Genomic DNA, 19,832 nt, shown 5'->3' with positions numbered 1-19,832 from the left:
AAAAGGGAGAAGTAATGAGAGAAAATTACAGTGTCTCAAACTAGGAAAAAAAAGCACTTTGAAGCAAAAGAACTCTTCAATATTATTTGTTCTCAACTGAGAGAACAGAGAAAGCCTCTAATGATGGCTTCTTGGTGGAGAATATTCTCAAAGCTGTGGGTGAATTCCAAGATGTGTATAAACCATCACAGAAATAACGCGCTATTGTAAGTAAGTCCAGGACAAAGAGAAAACTTCCTTAATTGTTCTTTCTGAATGATCTAAGCAGAACGGGTATGGAGAAAATCAATGCGTGAAGTAAAAAAGGAACATCAGAAGCATTTGACTGTTTAGTTAATCCATTCAAATAATTATGATTATTAGGGAATTTAGTCTTCTGCCCTTGTAGAGGCCTAGATATATTCTCTGTTGTCTCTTTAATTAGAACGTTGTTGGGTGACAAGGATTTTTTTTTCCCCTCATTTCAATGTGTTTTTTATTGCTCATCCATGCAAACTTGGGCATTTATGACAGCTGGATGGAGACAGCAATGCCCCGGTCCAGTAGCTGCCTCCCCAGGGAAAGATTATCAGTTGTTACTGCTACAGTTAAAAAAGGAGTTATGGCTCCCCCCTCTAAGCTGTTAGATTTCTGTGTTTCTCTTTACATTTAAACACCGTTTGCCAAGAGTGCGTTCTCTTCTCCGAGCACCTGACAGTGTAATATAACTTTCCGAGTGGAGGTTAAACCAAAGGGTTTTGTTGGATTGCCATCCACCTTGAATTTGAACCTGACCCTTTTTGCTGCCAGTAAGTCCTGGCAGAAGTAACACTCAAAGCTGGTTCTAAAAGAAACCTGCACTGCTTTACTTTGAGTTTCATACGTTTCCCATATCAACTCCAGCTAATTTAGAGACCCGATGACTCGAAAGGAGCTAAGTTAAGTGTCTGTGGAAAAAATCTGTCATGGAGAAGGGAGAAAAAACATGTGACTAAATGCCTGAAAGGTCTCACCGAACATGAAAATGTTGCACAAAACCTCTATAATAAATTGTACGTAAACTGATCTTCATACCATCTGCACTTTCTTTGCATTTTATTTCATGTTTTCACACCCGCCTTGGTTAAACTTTAACAGGCTGAGGGGAGAGTAAAACTTCTCTTCAGTCTCTGAACTATTTGTTGTGAAAAACATTCAGAGCTGCTTGTGTCAAAATGGTCAAATTCTAGTTAGAAATCGTATTGGGTTTACATGGCAAAGTTTTGGTAGCTGGAGGCAGGGAGGCTGCAGAGGTGGCCCCTGTAAGAAGAGGGTTCTGGGCTCCAGAGCAGAGACTCCCCTGCAGCCCATGGAAATTTTGGAAGAATCCGTGATGGAGCAGGTATTTCCCTGCAGTCTGTGGAGACATCACGCTGGAGCAGGTATTCACAGCACAGCCCATGGAGAGCCCACACTGGAGCAGGTGGCTATTCCCTGAAGGAGCTGTGGTCCATGGAGAGCCCACACTGGAGCAGGTTGATCCTGAAGGAGTGCAGCTTGTGGAGAGCCCACCCTGGAGTATGTTCTCCTGACAGGAACTGCAGCCCACGGAGGACCCCTGCTAGAGCAGATGGGTCCTGAAGGACTGTAGCCCATGGAGACTACCCATGCTGGAGCAGGAGAGAAGTGTGAGGAGGAAGGAGCGACACAGCAGGATGGTTATGAACTTTTCAGAAGACCAAAAGGGGTTGTTACATACATGAAGGGATACTGTTCAGAATGTAGAGTGATACGGAGATCCTTCTGTTTAGGTGCCCTCAACTGAGGCTTTATTCAGTGTAAGTGTCTGTCCAGTAGAAATCTCCAGCTGAGTTGGTCACCTTAAGGTTATCACCCTTGCCCAATGCATTCTGATTTTCCAGTGGGGCAGCAAGGAGCATGCCCAATGGGATTCAGGTGTCCAATCAACAGGTTCCCTTCCTGAACAGGGTGCCGCAGGCAAAAGGTTGGTCCAAGAACAGAAGTGTGATGAACAGATTTAAACAGTGAAAGGAGCTTAGAGAATACAGAGTGGGTTTAATCTATGGCATACCATGTCGTTACCAGCGTGATGGCAGGATGTAGGCAAACTTTTGCATGATTGGGAAGACCAGGCATCTGATGATGAGCAAAGGCTACAGCCTGTAGTGTGTAGCAAAACTCTTATACCCCACAAGCTCTTTGATCTGGGTGGATGGCATGGAGCAGGCTCATGGAAAACAGTAACGGGATGCCTCCCTCCATGCATGGGTCTTTATACAATTGCTAGTCAAAGGAGTCTCAAAACCCATGGAAGAACCTGCCTCCTGGTCTTTTTCATCCCTTCGGAGTCTTTCTCCAGATGGTCAAGTCTGATGCCATCATGAGAAAAACAGACTCAACTTGGGGAAAATTAATTTAGTTTACTGCTACTTAGAATAGGTTTGGCTAGTGAGAAACAGAGACAAAGATCTACAACACCTTTCCCCCAAGCTCCTTTTTGCCAGGCTCAACTTCACTCCCTTACTCCTGACTCTTCTACCTCCCCCCACCTGTGAGTGGCACAGGGGGATGGAGAAAGCAGCATCGTGGTCAGTCCATAACAGTTCCTCTCTGCCAGACCTTTCTCCTCACACTTTTCCCCTGCTCCAGTGTGGGCTCTCTGTGGGGCTGCAGGCCTTCAGGGTAAACCTGCTCCCACATGGGCTCTCCACGGGCTGCAGTTTCCCTCAGGGAATACCCACCTGCTGCAGTATAGGGACCTCCTGGGGCTGCAGTGTGGGCACCTGCTCCACTGTGGTCCTCTCCACAGGCTGCAGGTGAATTTCTGCTCTAGCACCTGGAGCACCTCCTCTCCCTCTTTCTTCTCTGACCTTGGTGTCAGCAGGGTTGTTTCTCTCACATTTTTTCCTTACTGTTGTGCTGCATTTTGCCCCATTATAAACATGTCTTCTCAGAGGTGCCACCAGCTTCACTGATTGTCTCAGCTTTGCTCTGGGGTGGGTCCATTTTGCAGCTGGCTTGTATCAGCTGTGTCCAACAGGGGGGGCAGCCCCTCACTTTTTCCTACAGAGGCCACCCCTGCAGCCCCCCTGCTACCAAAACCTGGCTACAGATACCCAGTATACCCAGAAAATAGGTCTCCTATATTTACCTATCATCTTCTATGAGACTTCTTGATTTTATTTTTCACCAACAGGTGAAAGGCATTTCTTATCGTTATCCCATCAGTGCAGAATTGCTCCTCCTACTTCAGTGGTAACTTGAGTCATCTTGTTCCTTCCTGTATTTTTTAAAACCTCTAGCCAAGACGCTCCTTCCAACAGGTAAGAGCACAAGACTTTTTTAATGCCAGAAGGGACGCACAATGAAAATAACAAAAGGATATTCTAGATGTCTTTTGGGGCAGGTATATTCTATTTACTACTTCACAAGTGACATCTGAGGATTAATGAGTGAGAAGGAATACAGTGGAGGATATCTTAGTGTTATTCAGGAAGGAGTATTTTAATAACTAAACCTCTCAGTATTTGTGTTAGTTAATCAGGCGCTGTTCTGAGATTTGTACTGTAGTTGTAATTACTTTATCTCATTGGACTAATACTTTGTTGATATATAATGCTCTTCCAATGAGGTTGATTGAAAATGTAACATCCTCTGCTTTGGAATGGTAATATCTATTGAAATGATCTTTGTAATACAGGTAGAAATATTTAGCATAGCAGGGAATTAAGGGTTGTGGAAGACGACCGCAAACATATACGTAACAGTGGCAGCCAGATACACGTTTTGCTGTTTTCATTCATTCACAATGTTGAATGGTTGAGACGTAGATGTTAATTCTCTGTCCTTCAAACAGACTATTATGAAAAGATGTTGTAAATGCCAATTGGTACTCAGAATGTGGGTAATTGTGCATTTTTATACGTAGCTGAGCTTTTAGGCCAAGCAGCTTAGCATGACTCTGGGGTTCAGTAAAGCAAAGGGAGGGGGCTTCCCTGGGGATGCCTTATTGTCCTCTAACGTGCCTTTCAGGTGATTAGTATGATGTGTGGTGTTTTCCTGCACTGTGCTTGCATTGCCTCCCTCTTATACTCTGTGCAGCTAGAGTAAATGCTGGCTCCTTGCAAGTCACGGTGTACTTCCCCGGTGCTTCCTTACAGCACTAACAGTTCCTCCAGTTTTATTGCCCTACTGAACAACTCTTTTTCTGCCCTTCAGCAGTTCACCAACGTTTTCTGTTAAGAGAGGACAAGAGTACAAGTTTGTGGGGAGTTAAGATAGATTGCAGGTGCAAGATAACGCAGCCATAGAGATAGGGAATGGGGTGTGCTGATTGATTTAGTCAGGCTGTGTGAGGAACTGTGAAAGACAGAAGAGAGTGGCTGGTGGGAGTAAAGTCACAGCTGACTGGGCACAGAGGAGCTGCAGTGTTGCACCTTTGTGGAATACATTGCTTTTCTCAAGCCTTCTGAGATGGGACCCTGGAAAAGTTTCCAAAGAGACTATGGGAGAACCAGACCAGGCAGTTGCTCCCATTGTCTCTCATTTATGCATGAGGACCACACCTGCTCGTCTGTAACGAGGCAAAAGCAGGATTTTCTGTGCTTCTCTGTCACATCCTCGTCCAGGATAGTGTTCCTACCTGGAGCCTCCTGCACCAAGTGACACACTGCTGCAGAATCAAAGTAGGCAGGGAAGTATGAAGCACAGTCCAGTTTCCTAGGCACATCCAACAAGAGCAGGTGATGCAGCCCATCCATTGCATGAGAGCCTAGTAATATGCATACAGGGCTGGCAGTGGGCATCCTGGACTTCTGGCCTGCCATCCAAATCAGTTTGAAGTCAGATGTTCCTGAGCCCAAGAATAGGGACTGTCAGGGAACAGGAACGGGCAGATTTCCCTCAGAGAAAGGAGCCAGGAGCTGTGGTTGACCCCACCAACATGACGCGGTCCCACAGGATTGGAACACAGCAGGCACACCCAGGTGCTGCCTTTGCGTTTCTGTCTTTAGCAAGATTCATTCCCTTCTGTTTCATTCCTCTCGGGAATCCTTTCTCATTTTCACAGTGCATCATCCATTTCCCTTGGGAATAGAAGGAATTTGACTTGACCCACATGACATTTTTGGAGGATTTATGGAATAAGTGCTCAAAAAAGAAGCTCGTACTAGCCCTGATCTTTGCTCTTGCAACATGGGTTTTAACTGGAAAGTGGCTTACAGGTAAGAAACTCCCTACTGTATCCAGCTAGCCAGTTATCCTACGATATCACGCCTGCACTTCAGTTCATAGTCCCTAAAGGAACAAAGGCACTGTAGATCCTATGTGGTGTCTGACACCTCCGAGTCCAAGTTTGGGATAACATCAGCCATCTTGATGATGTGAGACACCCCAGTCCTGCTGTGGGGTGTCAGCTATTTCAGGGAGGCGGTGTAGGTGTAGTGATTGTCACAAAGCCAGTGCCTGTGGAGAACAAGAGCCTGTGCAGATCGCTTTGCAGGTTGTAAATTTGCCGAGTGTGCAGAACATTGCGCAGATCCTTGCACCTCATGCATGGTAACTTGCTCCTACCTCAGTGAGCTTTGGTTTGCAGTCCTCGCGCCAGCGTACCTATTGTCTTCCTGAATAAACTGCTGCCCACAATACCCATGAGTATGCTGCAGGAGTATGTAACACAACTGACTTATATAAAACCAGGAAATTTGGTAACTGTAAAGCATGTCTGTGCCTGGAGGAGGTGGTAGCAATGACTCAAGACCCTGTCCTCACTATTGTAAGGGACTATGAGACTTTAACCTAGAGCTCAGCTTTCTGGTTTGGATTCAGCTAACACATGTGGCTTTCTTCCCTCTATGGAAAGATTACACTCGCGAGGTAAACCAATGCATTTGCTCCTACCTCTTCCCTGCAGGTGAAGTGCCTATCACCATCAGCATCGAACCTTCGGTTGTCCTTGTTGGAGAGCAAGTGACTCTGTCCTGCCAGCTGACAGACAGTGTCCCATCTAACATGAGCGTGCTTTGGTACAAAAAGGAAAAGGGGAGGGATGCTCCACTGTGGTCTTCCTCCAGCCTGGGTGGGGTGGTGGAGCAGCGCCAGGATGAAGAACAGTGGAGGACTGCAGGACGCTGGCAGAGAAGAGCATTTCTTCTGGTTATCCGGCAAGTGCAAGTGGCCGACGAGGGGGCATACGTTTGTGCTGTAAACAGCAGTGTTGTCACACAGGAGGCTACGACTCACCTTCATGTTACAGGTAAGCAGGGAGATTTTCACTGTGAAATGCGACCCTCTACGACCACGCAGAGTTCAGTTCCCATCATGACTCTATGGCTCTGCCTATTCCTTGCTGGACAGCTCTGAGACCTTGTTGTGGTTAAACCCCAGTAGGCAGCTAAGCATCACACAGCTGCTTGTTCACTCCCTGCCCCGGTGGGATGGAGGAGAGAATTGGAAGGGTAGAAGTACGAAAACCTGTGGGTTGAGATAAAGACAGTTTAACAGGTAAAGCAAAAGCTGTGCACGCAATCAAAGCAAAATGAGGAATTCATTCACTACTTCCCATTGGTGGGCAGGTGTTTAGCCGTCTCCAGGAAAGCAGGACTCCATCACGCTTAACGGTTACTTGGAGAAATGAGGAAATAAGCAAAGACACAGGAAGTAGCCAGAAAGTCTTGCTTCAACCCTGAATATCTAAAAGCTGGGCACTGAGGGGGACAGGGCATGTGGCTTATCATGTGGGAAAATAGTGCAATGGGAAACTGCATTAAGATGCTGAATATCCCTATATAAATCCCTATGTAGGTGCTGAATATCCCTATATAAACAACCTATAATTGTTTTCTCTTCTGGGATTATGAATGTTCAGCCTCTCCAGTTGGGGCTGTGTTGCTTTTCAAAATGAAAAAACAATTACTCAGAGCTATTTGGGAGGGTATTCACTGATGTGCAGTGCACATAATGATATGGTAAAGGCCCCGTTTCCCTCCTTATTAGAAATCCCCCGTCTCAGAAGACCTGTCCCAAATGCAAACCTGAAAGCACTTCCCCAAAACACCTTATCAGATCTGACCTGTTGGACAAGTCACACGCTGGAGCTTCGTTTGAGTGCATGGAAACATCTAGTATCCACAAATCTGGCATCAGTCTATTCCGCAGACCAATGGCATGTTTGAAGGCCCTTTTCATTTCTTTTCTTTTGAACCTACCATGTGCTAGGCTGACTTGATGCCTCCTGTTTTGGAGTTGGACAAGACAGGGAACAATTCCTTGCTCTTCTTCCTCTCCACACCGTTCCTTTTTTATGGACCTGTATCATACCCCCCTCAGTCACGTGGAGAGTGCTCATCTATTTTGCAAACTCCCAGATGCTCTTCCTAATCTTTGATCATGCAGGCTGACCGGGGTTCACTATATCCCTGTGGCAAGATGCCCTAGTGCTCACCATTGTTGGAGTCCAGGTAAATGGCCCTTTTGATCTGACCAGGCGTGGTTCTTTTTATGAGCTATGAATTTTCAGAGCAACGTACTGAGGCTTTCTGTATTTTGTTGGTTTATTTTGTTGTTGTTGTTGTTGTTGTTTTGCAGTAACTCTAACTTTGTTTCATCCTCGTTGCACTAACTGTTACAGCGATTGGGTATAAGCCAACTTTGGACAGGGATCTGCAAGAGGAGAGTATGTGTCGCTACACGTGTAAGTCAAAACAATGGTACCCAAAGCCTGAAGTCATTTGGATGAACTATGGAGGAGACACAGTAAATGTGGAGGCCAAGACCAATGTAACCTGGAGTGAGAGAGACCATTTCACGGTGCAAAGCATCATCACAGTGCCTTGTAATAATGTAGATGTGGTGTGTGTAGTCAAACTCATCAAATCCAAGATAAGCCGGTCAGGTAGGTCACATTTTTACACCTGCATCTGCTTTGTTGAGGGAATCGGATCCCTCCATTATTGCTAGAAGAGGTGAAATTGGACAGGTCTCAGCACCTTCCCTGAAGCCCTCAAGCATCCTGCAGAATCTCACCCTTCAGGAGAAATCCTTGCTGTTGGGCGATGGAGGTTTGGGTTGGCCTTGTGGCGTCTTCAGGGGAACACCATGAAACAATGACCCAGGAAAGTGCTGGGAGTGATCTTCTCACTGCTCTGCCTCTTTGGGCCGAGTTCAGCCATAACTTAAGGGGCTCATAGCTTTCCTTTGTTTTTAACAGTCTGAACCTGAGTATTGTTATCTTTTTAGCATCACTTCTGTTTTTTACCTTCCCACCTGAAGCGACAGGCTGTATCGCTTACGGTTTGGGAAGAGCTTCTTGTACACAGTCCTGTCTCTTTTCATTTATTTCAGCAGTTTCACTCTTACACACAGAAAGTTCATATGACTCTTTCAAGTGTGGAATTATTAAAAATGAAATGCTCAAAAGCCAGATGGTTTTGATTAGAGATGAAACAACAACAAAAGTGCTGGTGTTCTGCGAGATCTCTTTCATGGCGTACTTGGTATTTCCGTGTTGTGCCAGATGCGGTGGTGTTAAATTGCCTCTGTTACAGGTTCCATGAATGAAATTATTGTGCCACAGTCAAGCACTTGTACATACAAGGGCAGAATAAGAGGTTCCTATGAAAAGCCCAGAGTGATGTGGGTTAATCACCAAGGAGAAGATCTATCTTCACTGGCCCAGACAAGCATTCTACAGGAGATGGACAATATTTTTGCAATAGAAAGCTCCATTGAGATACCCTGTGGACAATCGCCACCTTCTTTTGTGACCACTGATAGGGAACACAGTCCACAGATTGCTCAACAGTCAGGTATGCAGCAATTAAGACTTATATCATGTACTTTGGCATTCTCTGAGCGAGCGAAGCTACTCTCTTTTCACTCAGATACTGCATCACCCTGCACTAATGAGAAGGCTGGGCCTAATGCTGTGAATTATTTCACTTAGTTTCCCACAACACTCAACAGTTGAATCCGTTTGGGAGTGTCATGAAAATTCGCAACTGGCCCGTGCCAACTGAGGAGAGAGGCTAGGACGCAAAGTATAGAATTGCAAAAGTAGTTCTTTTAGTCATGTGCATGAGGTGTCCCAGCCAAACTGGGAAAGCCGAATGTGGTTTTACGCATGCTTCTTACACCTTTCAAGCATTCAGTTACCACATGATTTGACTAATCACTACTTAACACACACATACTACTGTTTGCACAGCAATGATAATTCCATGGTGTCATCATCCATCTGCTTCTCTATTGGTCTAGATGTCCCTGGAGTTGGTCTTGCTACAGTTACTTATCTATGACACCAGACAATGGGAGGGTTTCACAGGGATGTTAGAGGGGCTGGGATGCTGGCGTTATGTCGGTAGTCCAGGGGTATCCTTTATCCTTCACGGATGGCTTTAAGATTCTGAGAAACAAAGGTCCGTATCTCCAGGTGGGGCTGTCCTCCTCCTTGCAATGCGCTGGGCTCCTTCAGCCATGCTTACTTAAGCATGGCTATTCAGTATACAGTGTAAACTACATATATCTAAAGAAAGTTGATAAAATTTCATACTATAAAGACTAATGGGTACAATAGTTAGGGAATGAGATTTTGCCTACGAGGAGCCTATTGCTCGATACTTTGAAGAAGTTGTCCCAGCATCCCATTATCAGGACTGTGGCTGAAAGCCAGGGAGACAGTGGGCTCCTGAGCTAAGTGCACACTAACCTGTTTCCCAGCATGGACCTCTATTTTTTGATGCTGGCAGAGAAGTTTTTCTGGCAGATCTTCAGACTATCAACTGCTGAGATTTGTACCAGTAAGGAAAGACTTTGGCATTAGGCTACTAGAGGGTTATTCTGCCTGAAGGTGGTGTTGAGCAGCAAGGGTAAGGCTGAGGTTTCCTCCAAAATGTCTTCTCAGTCAAAGCTTCAAAGGCCAACTTGTCTTAAGCTAAAGTATTTTCATGGTATCACTTAGAACAATATTGCTCACTTCAGAGATAGTGGCCTCTTGAATAACAATAGAGACCAATTGCAAAGACTAAAAATAATAAAAAACTTCCCAAGGAAAAAAAAAATCATACTTCCCAGTTTATATCAAATCTCATTTTGAGTGTGTGTGTAGAAAATTCTTGGACACGAGGCAGTGAATTGAAAATGCAACTATCAGTGTCTCATTGCATCTTTCGTTAAGCCTATTTGTGTTGCTCATCATATTTCCAGATGAAAGTGTTCTTCTGCCAACCATGTCCAAATAGTGCAGATTATGTGACCCCCACGGCCACTCTGTGTATGTGAGTGCTATACTGCAAGAAAATTGCTGTCTTTTTTTTTATTGCTTTTTGCCCATTTTTCAGAAACAAGTAACTTCTCCTGGATTACCTACTTCCTTCTCCTCATTATTGTACAAGGTAAATTACTTCCCATTTGCCCAGTTCACATTGGCAGCAAAGAACCATCCCCAGGGCCAGTTGTGGGCTGCCTTTTGACTCTTCCTTTTTGTGGGGGGTCTCCCAATAGCTGTTGTGGAGGTACTATTTATGGTGTCTTTGCCTTTCAGCAACCCTTCAGAGGCAGATTGGTAAGTGTGGATGTTTGGGGTTTAGTGTCCTTGCCTGCCCACGGTGCAAGCTCGGTAGTGGAGACTTGACAGTGCCAGGGTGGTCCTATTCCTGGGGTCCTTGGCTGCTGTCGTGGCCCAGCGTGCATTTGGCAGGGCTGGTGGGATGTTCTCGTGACTGGGGGGACCCTGTTGTTGACTGGGCTCCGTTGCAAAGGCTCTGTGTCCTTGCCGCTGAGTCAAGGGGAGAAGTGGTGGCCCAAGAGAGAGAATCCATCCCCAGGGAAAGGGAACACTGTCCCCTGGGAAGTAGGAAACTGCCAGGCTGAATTGCCTGTGTGAGCCAGAAAGAAGGGGCAGGGAGGTTGTGGTGGGGGTACTCCAGCTTCTGGCTTGCCGGCTGCTGGTCGAGTGGAGATGCTGTGCCCCTCAGCACCTGACATGCCGTTGAGGACATGTGGCTGTGATGTCAGTGGAGGCAGCAGCCCTGCAGGGTGTCTGTGCCAGACAGGGCCATTGACGTGAGGCGTGGTGAGCGGGTGGGAGGGCACTGGGTCTCAACAAGCATGGGGGCTGCATGTTGCTGTTCCAAGAGCCGAGGGAGCCCCCGTCCGCACTGCTGGCAGCAGCTCCTGCCTGGGCACCCCTGATCGCTCCCCCTTCTCCCTACCCCTCATTTGCAGAGGAGCTCCAGTCGCAACATAGGCCAGCACGTGATGCAGAGAAGGGTGAGTACAAGCAGTGCGCTGCTGCTATGGCTCAGTGCCCAAGGGAACCCTGGCTGGGGGCAGGTGTTCGTGGAGGTCAAGTCTGCCTGGTTGAAGACTTCCCATGCTATGCCAAGAGTGGCCACAGTGGGAGTGGTGCAGCCAGGCAGGGAGCGTGGGCTGGGTCTGTCTCCAAAGAGTGCCGGGAGGCCAGTACGCGTGCTCTCTGAAAGAGGGATGTGCTGTGCCCCTGTCCTCCCTTGTTCCTGGTTGAGGACTCACGGGGCAAGACCTCCTTGCAGATCCCAATGGCAATGGTGCTACGAGACACGAGTGCTTTGCTGCTACTGCCAGTCCCATGGTCCCCCGGCGAATGGTTTTCCCCCTGTTTTCCTTGAGTCAGGGTGCTAAGCAAGGTGTTCGTTCTTCCCCTTCTTTTGTCACAGAAAACCAGAAGAAGGAAATTGGTGAGTGTTGCTGACGCCCTGGGGGCCATCTGTGCAAGTGAATCGTGGGATGCGGTGCCAGGGTGGGACAGCGGAGGGCAAGTCACCCCGACTCCATGAGATAGCTAGGAGAGCCTGCAGTGTGAGCGTGACTGGTGTCAGGAATGCTGAGAGACAGCTGGGTGGGAGGCAATCTCTCCCTGCTTTCCCTCTGCTTCCTTCTACCAAATGTCCCCGGGGAAAGGACCTCTAGTGGCAGCCATGGCCCTTGCAACAAGTGAGACTTGGGGTTGCCATGGCGGGTGGCTTGTGGTGTCCAGGCTGGTGGAGCCTTTGGTGCAGGCAGGAGCATGAGGGAAGGACATGCTGAGGGAAGGCCATGGTGTGGCTGATGGGGTGGAGAGCCTAGGTCCCTCACCAGCCCTGGGTTCTGGTAGGGACGTGGGTGTTTGTGGCTGGTGGCAACAATCCCAGTCAGAGCCAAGTGATGAGTAGCTCCAAGGGGCGTGAGCCATCCACCACGCCAGAGGATTTTTTCATCCTTCCCCGGGGGTGGACAGTCCCAGAGTGGACTGGCTTGCAAGGACCTTGTGGGTCTTGCCCTGACTTGATGTCTTCTTCTTCTCCTGTGACCGCGGTGACTCGGCAGAGGAACTGCGTGCAAGGAGCGGTGAGTCTTTCTACTTGCCCAAATGCCTTCCCCGCTGGGATAGAAGCCTTGGGGCAGGTGAGGAGGGACGCTCCAGCCATGCCAACTGCTCCCCGAGTGCCACGTCGAGAGACCCTGCCAGTGCCCAAGGCTCAACGTGGCAGCTGGCGCTCCCTGGCTTGGGCTTTGCCAAGGCAGTGCCCCAGGGCCAGTTGTGGGCTGCCTTTTGACTCTTCCTTTTTGTGGGGGGTCTCCCAATAGCTGTTGTGGAGGTACTATTTATGGTGTCTTTGCCTTTCAGCAACCCTTCAGAGGCAGATTGGTAAGTGTGGATGTTTGGGGTTTAGTGTCCTTGCCTGCCCACGGTGCAAGCTCGGTAGTGGAGACTTGACAGTGCCAGGGTGGTCCTATTCCTGGGGTCCTTGGCTGCTGTCGTGGCCCAGCGTGCATTTGGCAGGGCTGGTGGGATGTTCTCGTGACTGGGGGGACCCTGTTGTTGACTGGGCTCCGTTGCAAAGGCTCTGTGTCCTTGCCGCTGAGTCAAGGGGAGAAGTGGTGGCCCAAGAGAGAGAATCCATCCCCAGGGAAAGGGAACACTGTCCCCTGGGAAGTAGGAAACTGCCAGGCTGAATTGCCTGTGTGAGCCAGAAAGAAGGGGCAGGGAGGTTGTGGTGGGGGTACTCCAGCTTCTGGCTTGCCGGCTGCTGGTCGAGTGGAGATGCTGTGCCCCTCAGCACCTGACATGCCGTTGAGGACATGTGGCTGTGATGTCAGTGGAGGCAGCAGCCCTGCAGGGTGTCTGTGCCAGACAGGGCCATTGACGTGAGGCGTGGTGAGCGGGTGGGAGGGCACTGGGTCTCAACAAGCATGGGGGCTGCATGTTGCTGTTCCAAGAGCCGAGGGAGCCCCCGTCCGCACTGCTGGCAGCAGCTCCTGCCTGGGCACCCCTGATCGCTCCCCCTTCTCCCTACCCCTCATTTGCAGAGGAGCTCCAGTCGCAACATAGGCCAGCACGTGATGCAGAGAAGGGTGAGTACAAGCAGTGCGCTGCTGCTATGGCTCAGTGCCCAAGGGAACCCTGGCTGGGGGCAGGTGTTCGTGGAGGTCAAGTCTGCCTGGCTGAAGACTTCCCATGCTATGCCAAGAGTGGCCACAGTGGGAGTGGTGCAGCCAGGCAGGGAGCGTGGGCTGGGTCTGTCTCCAAAGAGTGCCGGGAGGCCAGTACGCGTGCTCTCTGAAAGAGGGATGTGCTGTGCCCCTGTCCTCCCTTGTTCCTGGTTGAGGACTCACGGGGCAAGACCTCCTTGCAGATCCCAATGGCAATGGTGCTACGAGACACGAGTGCTTTGCTGCTACTGCCAGTCCCATGGTCCCCCGGCGAATGGTTTTCCCCCTGTTTTCCTTGAGTCAGGGTGCTAAGCAAGGTGTTCGTTCTTCCCCTTCTTTTGTCACAGAAAACCAGAAGAAGGAAATTGGTGAGTGTTGCTGACGCCCTGGGGGCCATCTGTGCAAGTGAATCGTGGGATGCGGTGCCAGGGTGGGACAGCGGAGGGCAAGTCACCCCGACTCCATGAGATAGCTAGGAGAGCCTGCAGTGTGAGCGTGACTGGTGTCAGGAATGCTGAGAGACAGCTGGGTGGGAGGCAATCTCTCCCTGCTTTCCCTCTGCTTCCTTCCACCAAATGTCCCCGGGGAAAGGACCTCTAGTGGCAGCCATGGCCCTTGCAACAAGTGAGACTTGGGGTTGCCATGGCGGGTGGCTTGTGGTGTCCAGGCTGGTGGAGCCTTTGGTGCAGGCAGGAGCATGAGGGAAGGACATGCTGAGGGAAGGCCATGGTGTGGCTGATGGGGTGGAGAGCCTAGGTCCCTCACCAGCCCTGGGTTCTGGTAGGGACGTGGGTGTTTGTGGCTGGTGGCAACAATCCCAGTCAGAGCCAAGTGATGAGTAGCTCCAAGGGGCGTGAGCCATCCACCACGCCAGAGGATTTTTTCATCCTTCCCCGGGGGTGGACAGTCCCAGAGTGGACTGGCTTGCAAGGACCTTGTGGGTCTTGCCCTGACTTGATGTCGTCTTCTTCTCCTGTGACCGCGGTGACTCGGCAGAGGAACTGCGTGCAAGGAGCGGTGAGTCTTTCTACTTGCCCAAATGCCTTCCCCGCTGGGATAGAAGCCTTGGGGCAGGTGAGGAGGGACGCTCCAGCCATGCCAACTGCTCCCCGAGTGCCACGTCGAGAGACCCTGCCAGTGCCCAAGGCTCAACGTGGCAGCTGGCGCTCCCTGGCTTGGGCTTTGCCAAGGCAGTGCCCCAGGGCCAGTTGTGGGCTGCCTTTTGACTCTTCCTTTTTGTGGGGGGTCTCCCAATAGCTGTTGTGGAGGTACTATTTATGGTGTCTTTGCCTTTCAGCAACCCTTCAGAGGCAGATTGGTAAGTGTGGATGTTTGGGGTTTAGTGTCCTTGCCTGCCCACGGTGCAAGCTCGGTAGTGGAGACTTGACAGTGCCAGGGTGGTCCTATTCCTGGGGTCCTTGGCTGCTGTCGTGGCCCAGCGTGCATTTGGCAGGGCTGGTGGGATGTTCTCGTGACTGGGGGGACCCTGTTGTTGACTGGGCTCCGTTGCAAAGGCTCTGTGTCCTTGCCGCTGAGTCAAGGGGAGAAGTGGTGGCCCAAGAGAGAGAATCCATCCCCAGGGAAAGGGAACACTGTCCCCTGGGAAGTAGGAAACTGCCAGGCTGAATTGCCTGTGTGAGCCAGAAAGAAGGGGCAGGGAGGTTGTGGTGGGGGTACTCCAGCTTCTGGCTTGCCGGCTGCTGGTCGAGTGGAGATGCTGTGCCCCTCAGCACCTGACATGCCGTTGAGGACATGTGGCTGTGATGTCAGTGGAGGCAGCAGCCCTGCAGGGTGTCTGTGCCAGACAGGGCCATTGACGTGAGGCGTGGTGAGCGGGTGGGAGGGCACTGGGTCTCAACAAGCATGGGGGCTGCATGTTGCTGTTCCAAGAGCCGAGGGAGCCCCCGTCCGCACTGCTGGCAGCAGCTCCTGCCTGGGCACCCCTGATCGCTCCCCCTTCTCCCTACCCCTCATTTGCAGAGGAGCTCCAGTCGCAACATAGGCCAGCACGTGATGCAGAGAAGGGTGAGTACAAGCAGTGCGCTGCTGCTATGGCTCAGTGCCCAAGGGAACCCTGGCTGGGGGCAGGTGTTCGTGGAGGTCAAGTCTGCCTGGTTGAAGACTTCCCATGCTATGCCAAGAGTGGCCACAGTGGGAGTGGTGCAGCCAGGCAGGGAGCGTGGGCTGGGTCTGTCTCCAAAGAGTGCCGGGAGGCCAGTACGCGTGCTCTCTGAAAGAGGGATGTGCTGTGCCCCTGTCCTCCCTTGTTCCTGGTTGAGGACTCACGGGGCAAGACCTCCTTGCAGATCCCAATGGCAATGGTGCTACGAGACACGAGTGCTTTGCTGCTACTGCCAGTCCCATGGTCCCCCGGCGAATGGTTTTCCCCCTGTTTTCCTTGAGTCAGGGTGCTAAGCAAGGTGTTCGTTCTTCCCCTTCTTTTGTCACAGAAAACCAGAAGAAGGAAATTGGTGAGTGTTGCTGACGCCCTGGGGGCCATCTGTGCAAGTGAATCGTGGGATGCGGTGCCAGGGTGGGACAGCGGAGGGCAAGTCACCCCGACTCCATGAGATAGCTAGGAGAGCCTGCAGTGTGAGCGTGACTGGTGTCAGGAATGCTGAGAGACAGCTGGGTGGGAGGCAATCTCTCCCTGCTTTCCCTCTGCTTCCTTCCACCAAATGTCCCCGGGGAAAGGACCTCTAGTGGCAGCCATGGCCCTTGCAACAAGTGAGACTTGGGGTTGCCATGGCGGGTGGCTTGTGGTGTCCAGGCTGGTGGAGCCTTTGGTGCAGGCAGGAGCATGAGGGAAGGACATGCTGAGGGAAGGCCATGGTGTGGCTGATGGGGTGGAGAGCCTAGGTCCCTCACCAGCCCTGGGTTCTGGTAGGGACGTGGGTGTTTGTGGCTGGTGGCAACAATCCCAGTCAGAGCCAAGTGATGAGTAGCTCCAAGGGGCGTGAGCCATCCACCACGCCAGAGGATTTTTTCATCCTTCCCCGGGGGTGGACAGTCCCAGAGTGGACTGGCTTGCAAGGACCTTGTGGGTCTTGCCCTGACTTGATGTCGTCTTCTTCTCCTGTGACCGCGGTGACTCGGCAGAGGAACTGCGTGCAAGGAGCGGTGAGTCTTTCTACTTGCCCAAATGCCTTCCCCGCTGGGATAGAAGCCTTGGGGCAGGTGAGGAGGGACGCTCCAGCCATGCCAACTGCTCCCCGAGTGCCACGTCGAGAGACCCTGCCAGTGCCCAAGGCTCAACGTGGCAGCTGGCGCTCCCTGGCTTGGGCTTTGCCAAGGCAGTGCCCCAGGGCCAGTTGTGGGCTGCCTTTTGACTCTTCCTTTTTGTGGGGGGTCTCCCAATAGCTGTTGTGGAGGTACTATTTATGGTGTCTTTGCCTTTCAGCAACCCTTCAGAGGCAGATTGGTAAGTGTGGATGTTTGGGGTTTAGTGTCCTTGCCTGCCCACGGTGCAAGCTCGGTAGTGGAGACTTGACAGTGCCAGGGTGGTCCTATTCCTGGGGTCCTTGGCTGCTGTCGTGGCCCAGCGTGCATTTGGCAGGGCTGGTGGGATGTTCTCGTGACTGGGGGGACCCTGTTGTTGACTGGGCTCCGTTGCAAAGGCTCTGTGTCCTTGCCGCTGAGTCAAGGGGAGAAGTGGTGGCCCAAGAGAGAGAATCCATCCCCAGGGAAAGGGAACACTGTCCCCTGGGAAGTAGGAAACTGCCAGGCTGAATTGCCTGTGTGAGCCAGAAAGAAGGGGCAGGGAGGTTGTGGTGGGGGTACTCCAGCTTCTGGCTTGCCGGCTGCTGGTCGAGTGGAGATGCTGTGCCCCTCAGCACCTGACATGCCGTTGAGGACATGTGGCTGTGATGTCAGTGGAGGCAGCAGCCCTGCAGGGTGTCTGTGCCAGACAGGGCCATTGACGTGAGGCGTGGTGAGCGGGTGGGAGGGCACTGGGTCTCAACAAGCATGGGGGCTGCATGTTGCTGTTCCAAGAGCCGAGGGAGCCCCCGTCCGCACTGCTGGCAGCAGCTCCTGCCTGGGCACCCCTGATCGCTCCCCCTTCTCCCTACCCCTCATTTGCAGAGGAGCTCCAGTCGCAACATAGGCCAGCACGTGATGCAGAGAAGGGTGAGTACAAGCAGTGCGCTGCTGCTATGGCTCAGTGCCCAAGGGAACCCTGGCTGGGGGCAGGTGTTCGTGGAGGTCAAGTCTGCCTGGTTGAAGACTTCCCATGCTATGCCAAGAGTGGCCACAGTGGGAGTGGTGCAGCCAGGCAGGGAGCGTGGGCTGGGTCTGTCTCCAAAGAGTGCCGGGAGGCCAGTACGCGTGCTCTCTGAAAGAGGGATGTGCTGTGCCCCTGTCCTCCCTTGTTCCTGGTTGAGGACTCACGGGGCAAGACCTCCTTGCAGATCCCAATGGCAATGGTGCTACGAGACACGAGTGCTTTGCTGCTACTGCCAGTCCCATGGTCCCCCGGCGAATGGTTTTCCCCCTGTTTTCCTTGAGTCAGGGTGCTAAGCAAGGTGTTCGTTCTTCCCCTTCTTTTGTCACAGAAAACCAGAAGAAGGAAATTGGTGAGTGTTGCTGACGCCCTGGGGGCCATCTGTGCAAGTGAATCGTGGGATGCGGTGCCAGGGTGGGACAGCGGAGGGCAAGTCACCCCGACTCCATGAGATAGCTAGGAGAGCCTGCAGTGTGAGCGTGACTGGTGTCAGGAATGCTGAGAGACAGCTGGGTGGGAGGCAATCTCTCCCTGCTTTCCCTCTGCTTCCTTCTACCAAATGTCCCCGGGGAAAGGACCTCTAGTGGCAGCCATGGCCCTTGCAACAAGTGAGACTTGGGGTTGCCATGGCGGGTGGCTTGTGGTGTCCAGGCTGGTGGAGCCTTTGGTGCAGGCAGGAGCATGAGGGAAGGACATGCTGAGGGAAGGCCATGGTGTGGCTGATGGGGTGGAGAGCCTAGGTCCCTCACCAGCCCTGGGTTCTGGTAGGGACGTGGGTGTTTGTGGCTGGTGGCAACAATCCCAGTCAGAGCCAAGTGATGAGTAGCTCCAAGGGGCGTGAGCCATCCACCACGCCAGAGGATTTTTTCATCCTTCCCCGGGGGTGGACAGTCCCAGAGTGGACTGGCTTGCAAGGACCTTGTGGGTCTTGCCCTGACTTGATGTCGTCTTCTTCTCCTGTGACCGCGGTGACTCGGCAGAGGAACTGCGTGCAAGGAGCGGTGAGTCTTTCTACTTGCCCAAATGCCTTCCCCGCTGGGATAGAAGCCTTGGGGCAGGTGAGGAGGGACGCTCCAGCCATGCCAACTGCTCCCCGAGTGCCACGTCGAGAGACCCTGCCAGTGCCCAAGGCTCAACGTGGCAGCTGGCGCTCCCTGGCTTGGGCTTTGCCAAGGCAGTGCCCCAGGGCCAGTTGTGGGCTGCCTTTTGACTCTTCCTTTTTGTGGGGGGTCTCCCAATAGCTGTTGTGGAGGTACTATTTATGGTGTCTTTGCCTTTCAGCAACCCTTCAGAGGCAGATTGGTAAGTGTGGATGTTTGGGGTTTAGTGTCCTTGCCTGCCCACGGTGCAAGCTCGGTAGTGGAGACTTGACAGTGCCAGGGTGGTCCTATTCCTGGGGTCCTTGGCTGCTGTCGTGGCCCAGCGTGCATTTGGCAGGGCTGGTGGGATGTTCTCGTGACTGGGGGGACCCTGTTGTTGACTGGGCTCCGTTGCAAAGGCTCTGTGTCCTTGCCGCTGAGTCAAGGGGAGAAGTGGTGGCCCAAGAGAGAGAATCCATCCCCAGGGAAAGGGAACACTGTCCCCTGGGAAGTAGGAAACTGCCAGGCTGAATTGCCTGTGTGAGCCAGAAAGAAGGGGCAGGGAGGTTGTGGTGGGGGTACTCCAGCTTCTGGCTTGCCGGCTGCTGGTCGAGTGGAGATGCTGTGCCCCTCAGCACCTGACATGCCGTTGAGGACATGTGGCTGTGATGTCAGTGGAGGCAGCAGCCCTGCAGGGTGTCTGTGCCAGACAGGGCCATTGACGTGAGGCGTGGTGAGCGGGTGGGAGGGCACTGGGTCTCAACAAGCATGGGGGCTGCATGTTGCTGTTCCAAGAGCCGAGGGAGCCCCCGTCCGCACTGCTGGCAGCAGCTCCTGCCTGGGCACCCCTGATCGCTCCCCCTTCTCCCTACCCCTCATTTGCAGAGGAGCTCCAGTCGCAACATAGGCCAGCACGTGATGCAGAGAAGGGTGAGTACAAGCAGTGCGCTGCTGCTATGGCTCAGTGCCCAAGGGAACCCTGGCTGGGGGCAGGTGTTCGTGGAGGTCAAGTCTGCCTGGCTGAAGACTTCCCATGCTATGCCAAGAGTGGCCACAGTGGGAGTGGTGCAGCCAGGCAGGGAGCGTGGGCTGGGTCTGTCTCCAAA

The 19,832-nt window shown here is 52.0% G+C and overlaps 1 protein-coding gene across 1 annotated transcript; it reads left to right on the top strand.

Moving 5' to 3' along the window:
- Window positions 1–1,896: 1,896 nt before the first annotated feature.
- Window positions 1,897–10,537, top strand: LOC143173297 (butyrophilin-like protein 2; the record flags this gene model as incomplete). The annotated part of the gene is made up of 6 exons (XM_076363498.1): window positions 1,897–1,963; window positions 5,891–6,232; window positions 7,607–7,870; window positions 8,523–8,783; window positions 10,314–10,367; window positions 10,477–10,537. Coding segments are annotated over exons 1-6 (1,049 nt in total), but the record flags the coding sequence as incomplete, so codon positions are not given.
- Between the last annotated feature and the right edge of the window lie 9,295 nt (window positions 10,538–19,832).

This window comes from Aptenodytes patagonicus, unplaced genomic scaffold (genome assembly GCF_965638725.1).
Source record: "Aptenodytes patagonicus unplaced genomic scaffold, bAptPat1.pri.cur scaffold_50, whole genome shotgun sequence".
Taxonomy (NCBI): domain Eukaryota; kingdom Metazoa; phylum Chordata; class Aves; order Sphenisciformes; family Spheniscidae; genus Aptenodytes; species Aptenodytes patagonicus.
The sequence above is the reverse complement of the archived record's forward strand: the minus strand, read 5'-3'. Positions and strand labels throughout refer to the sequence as shown.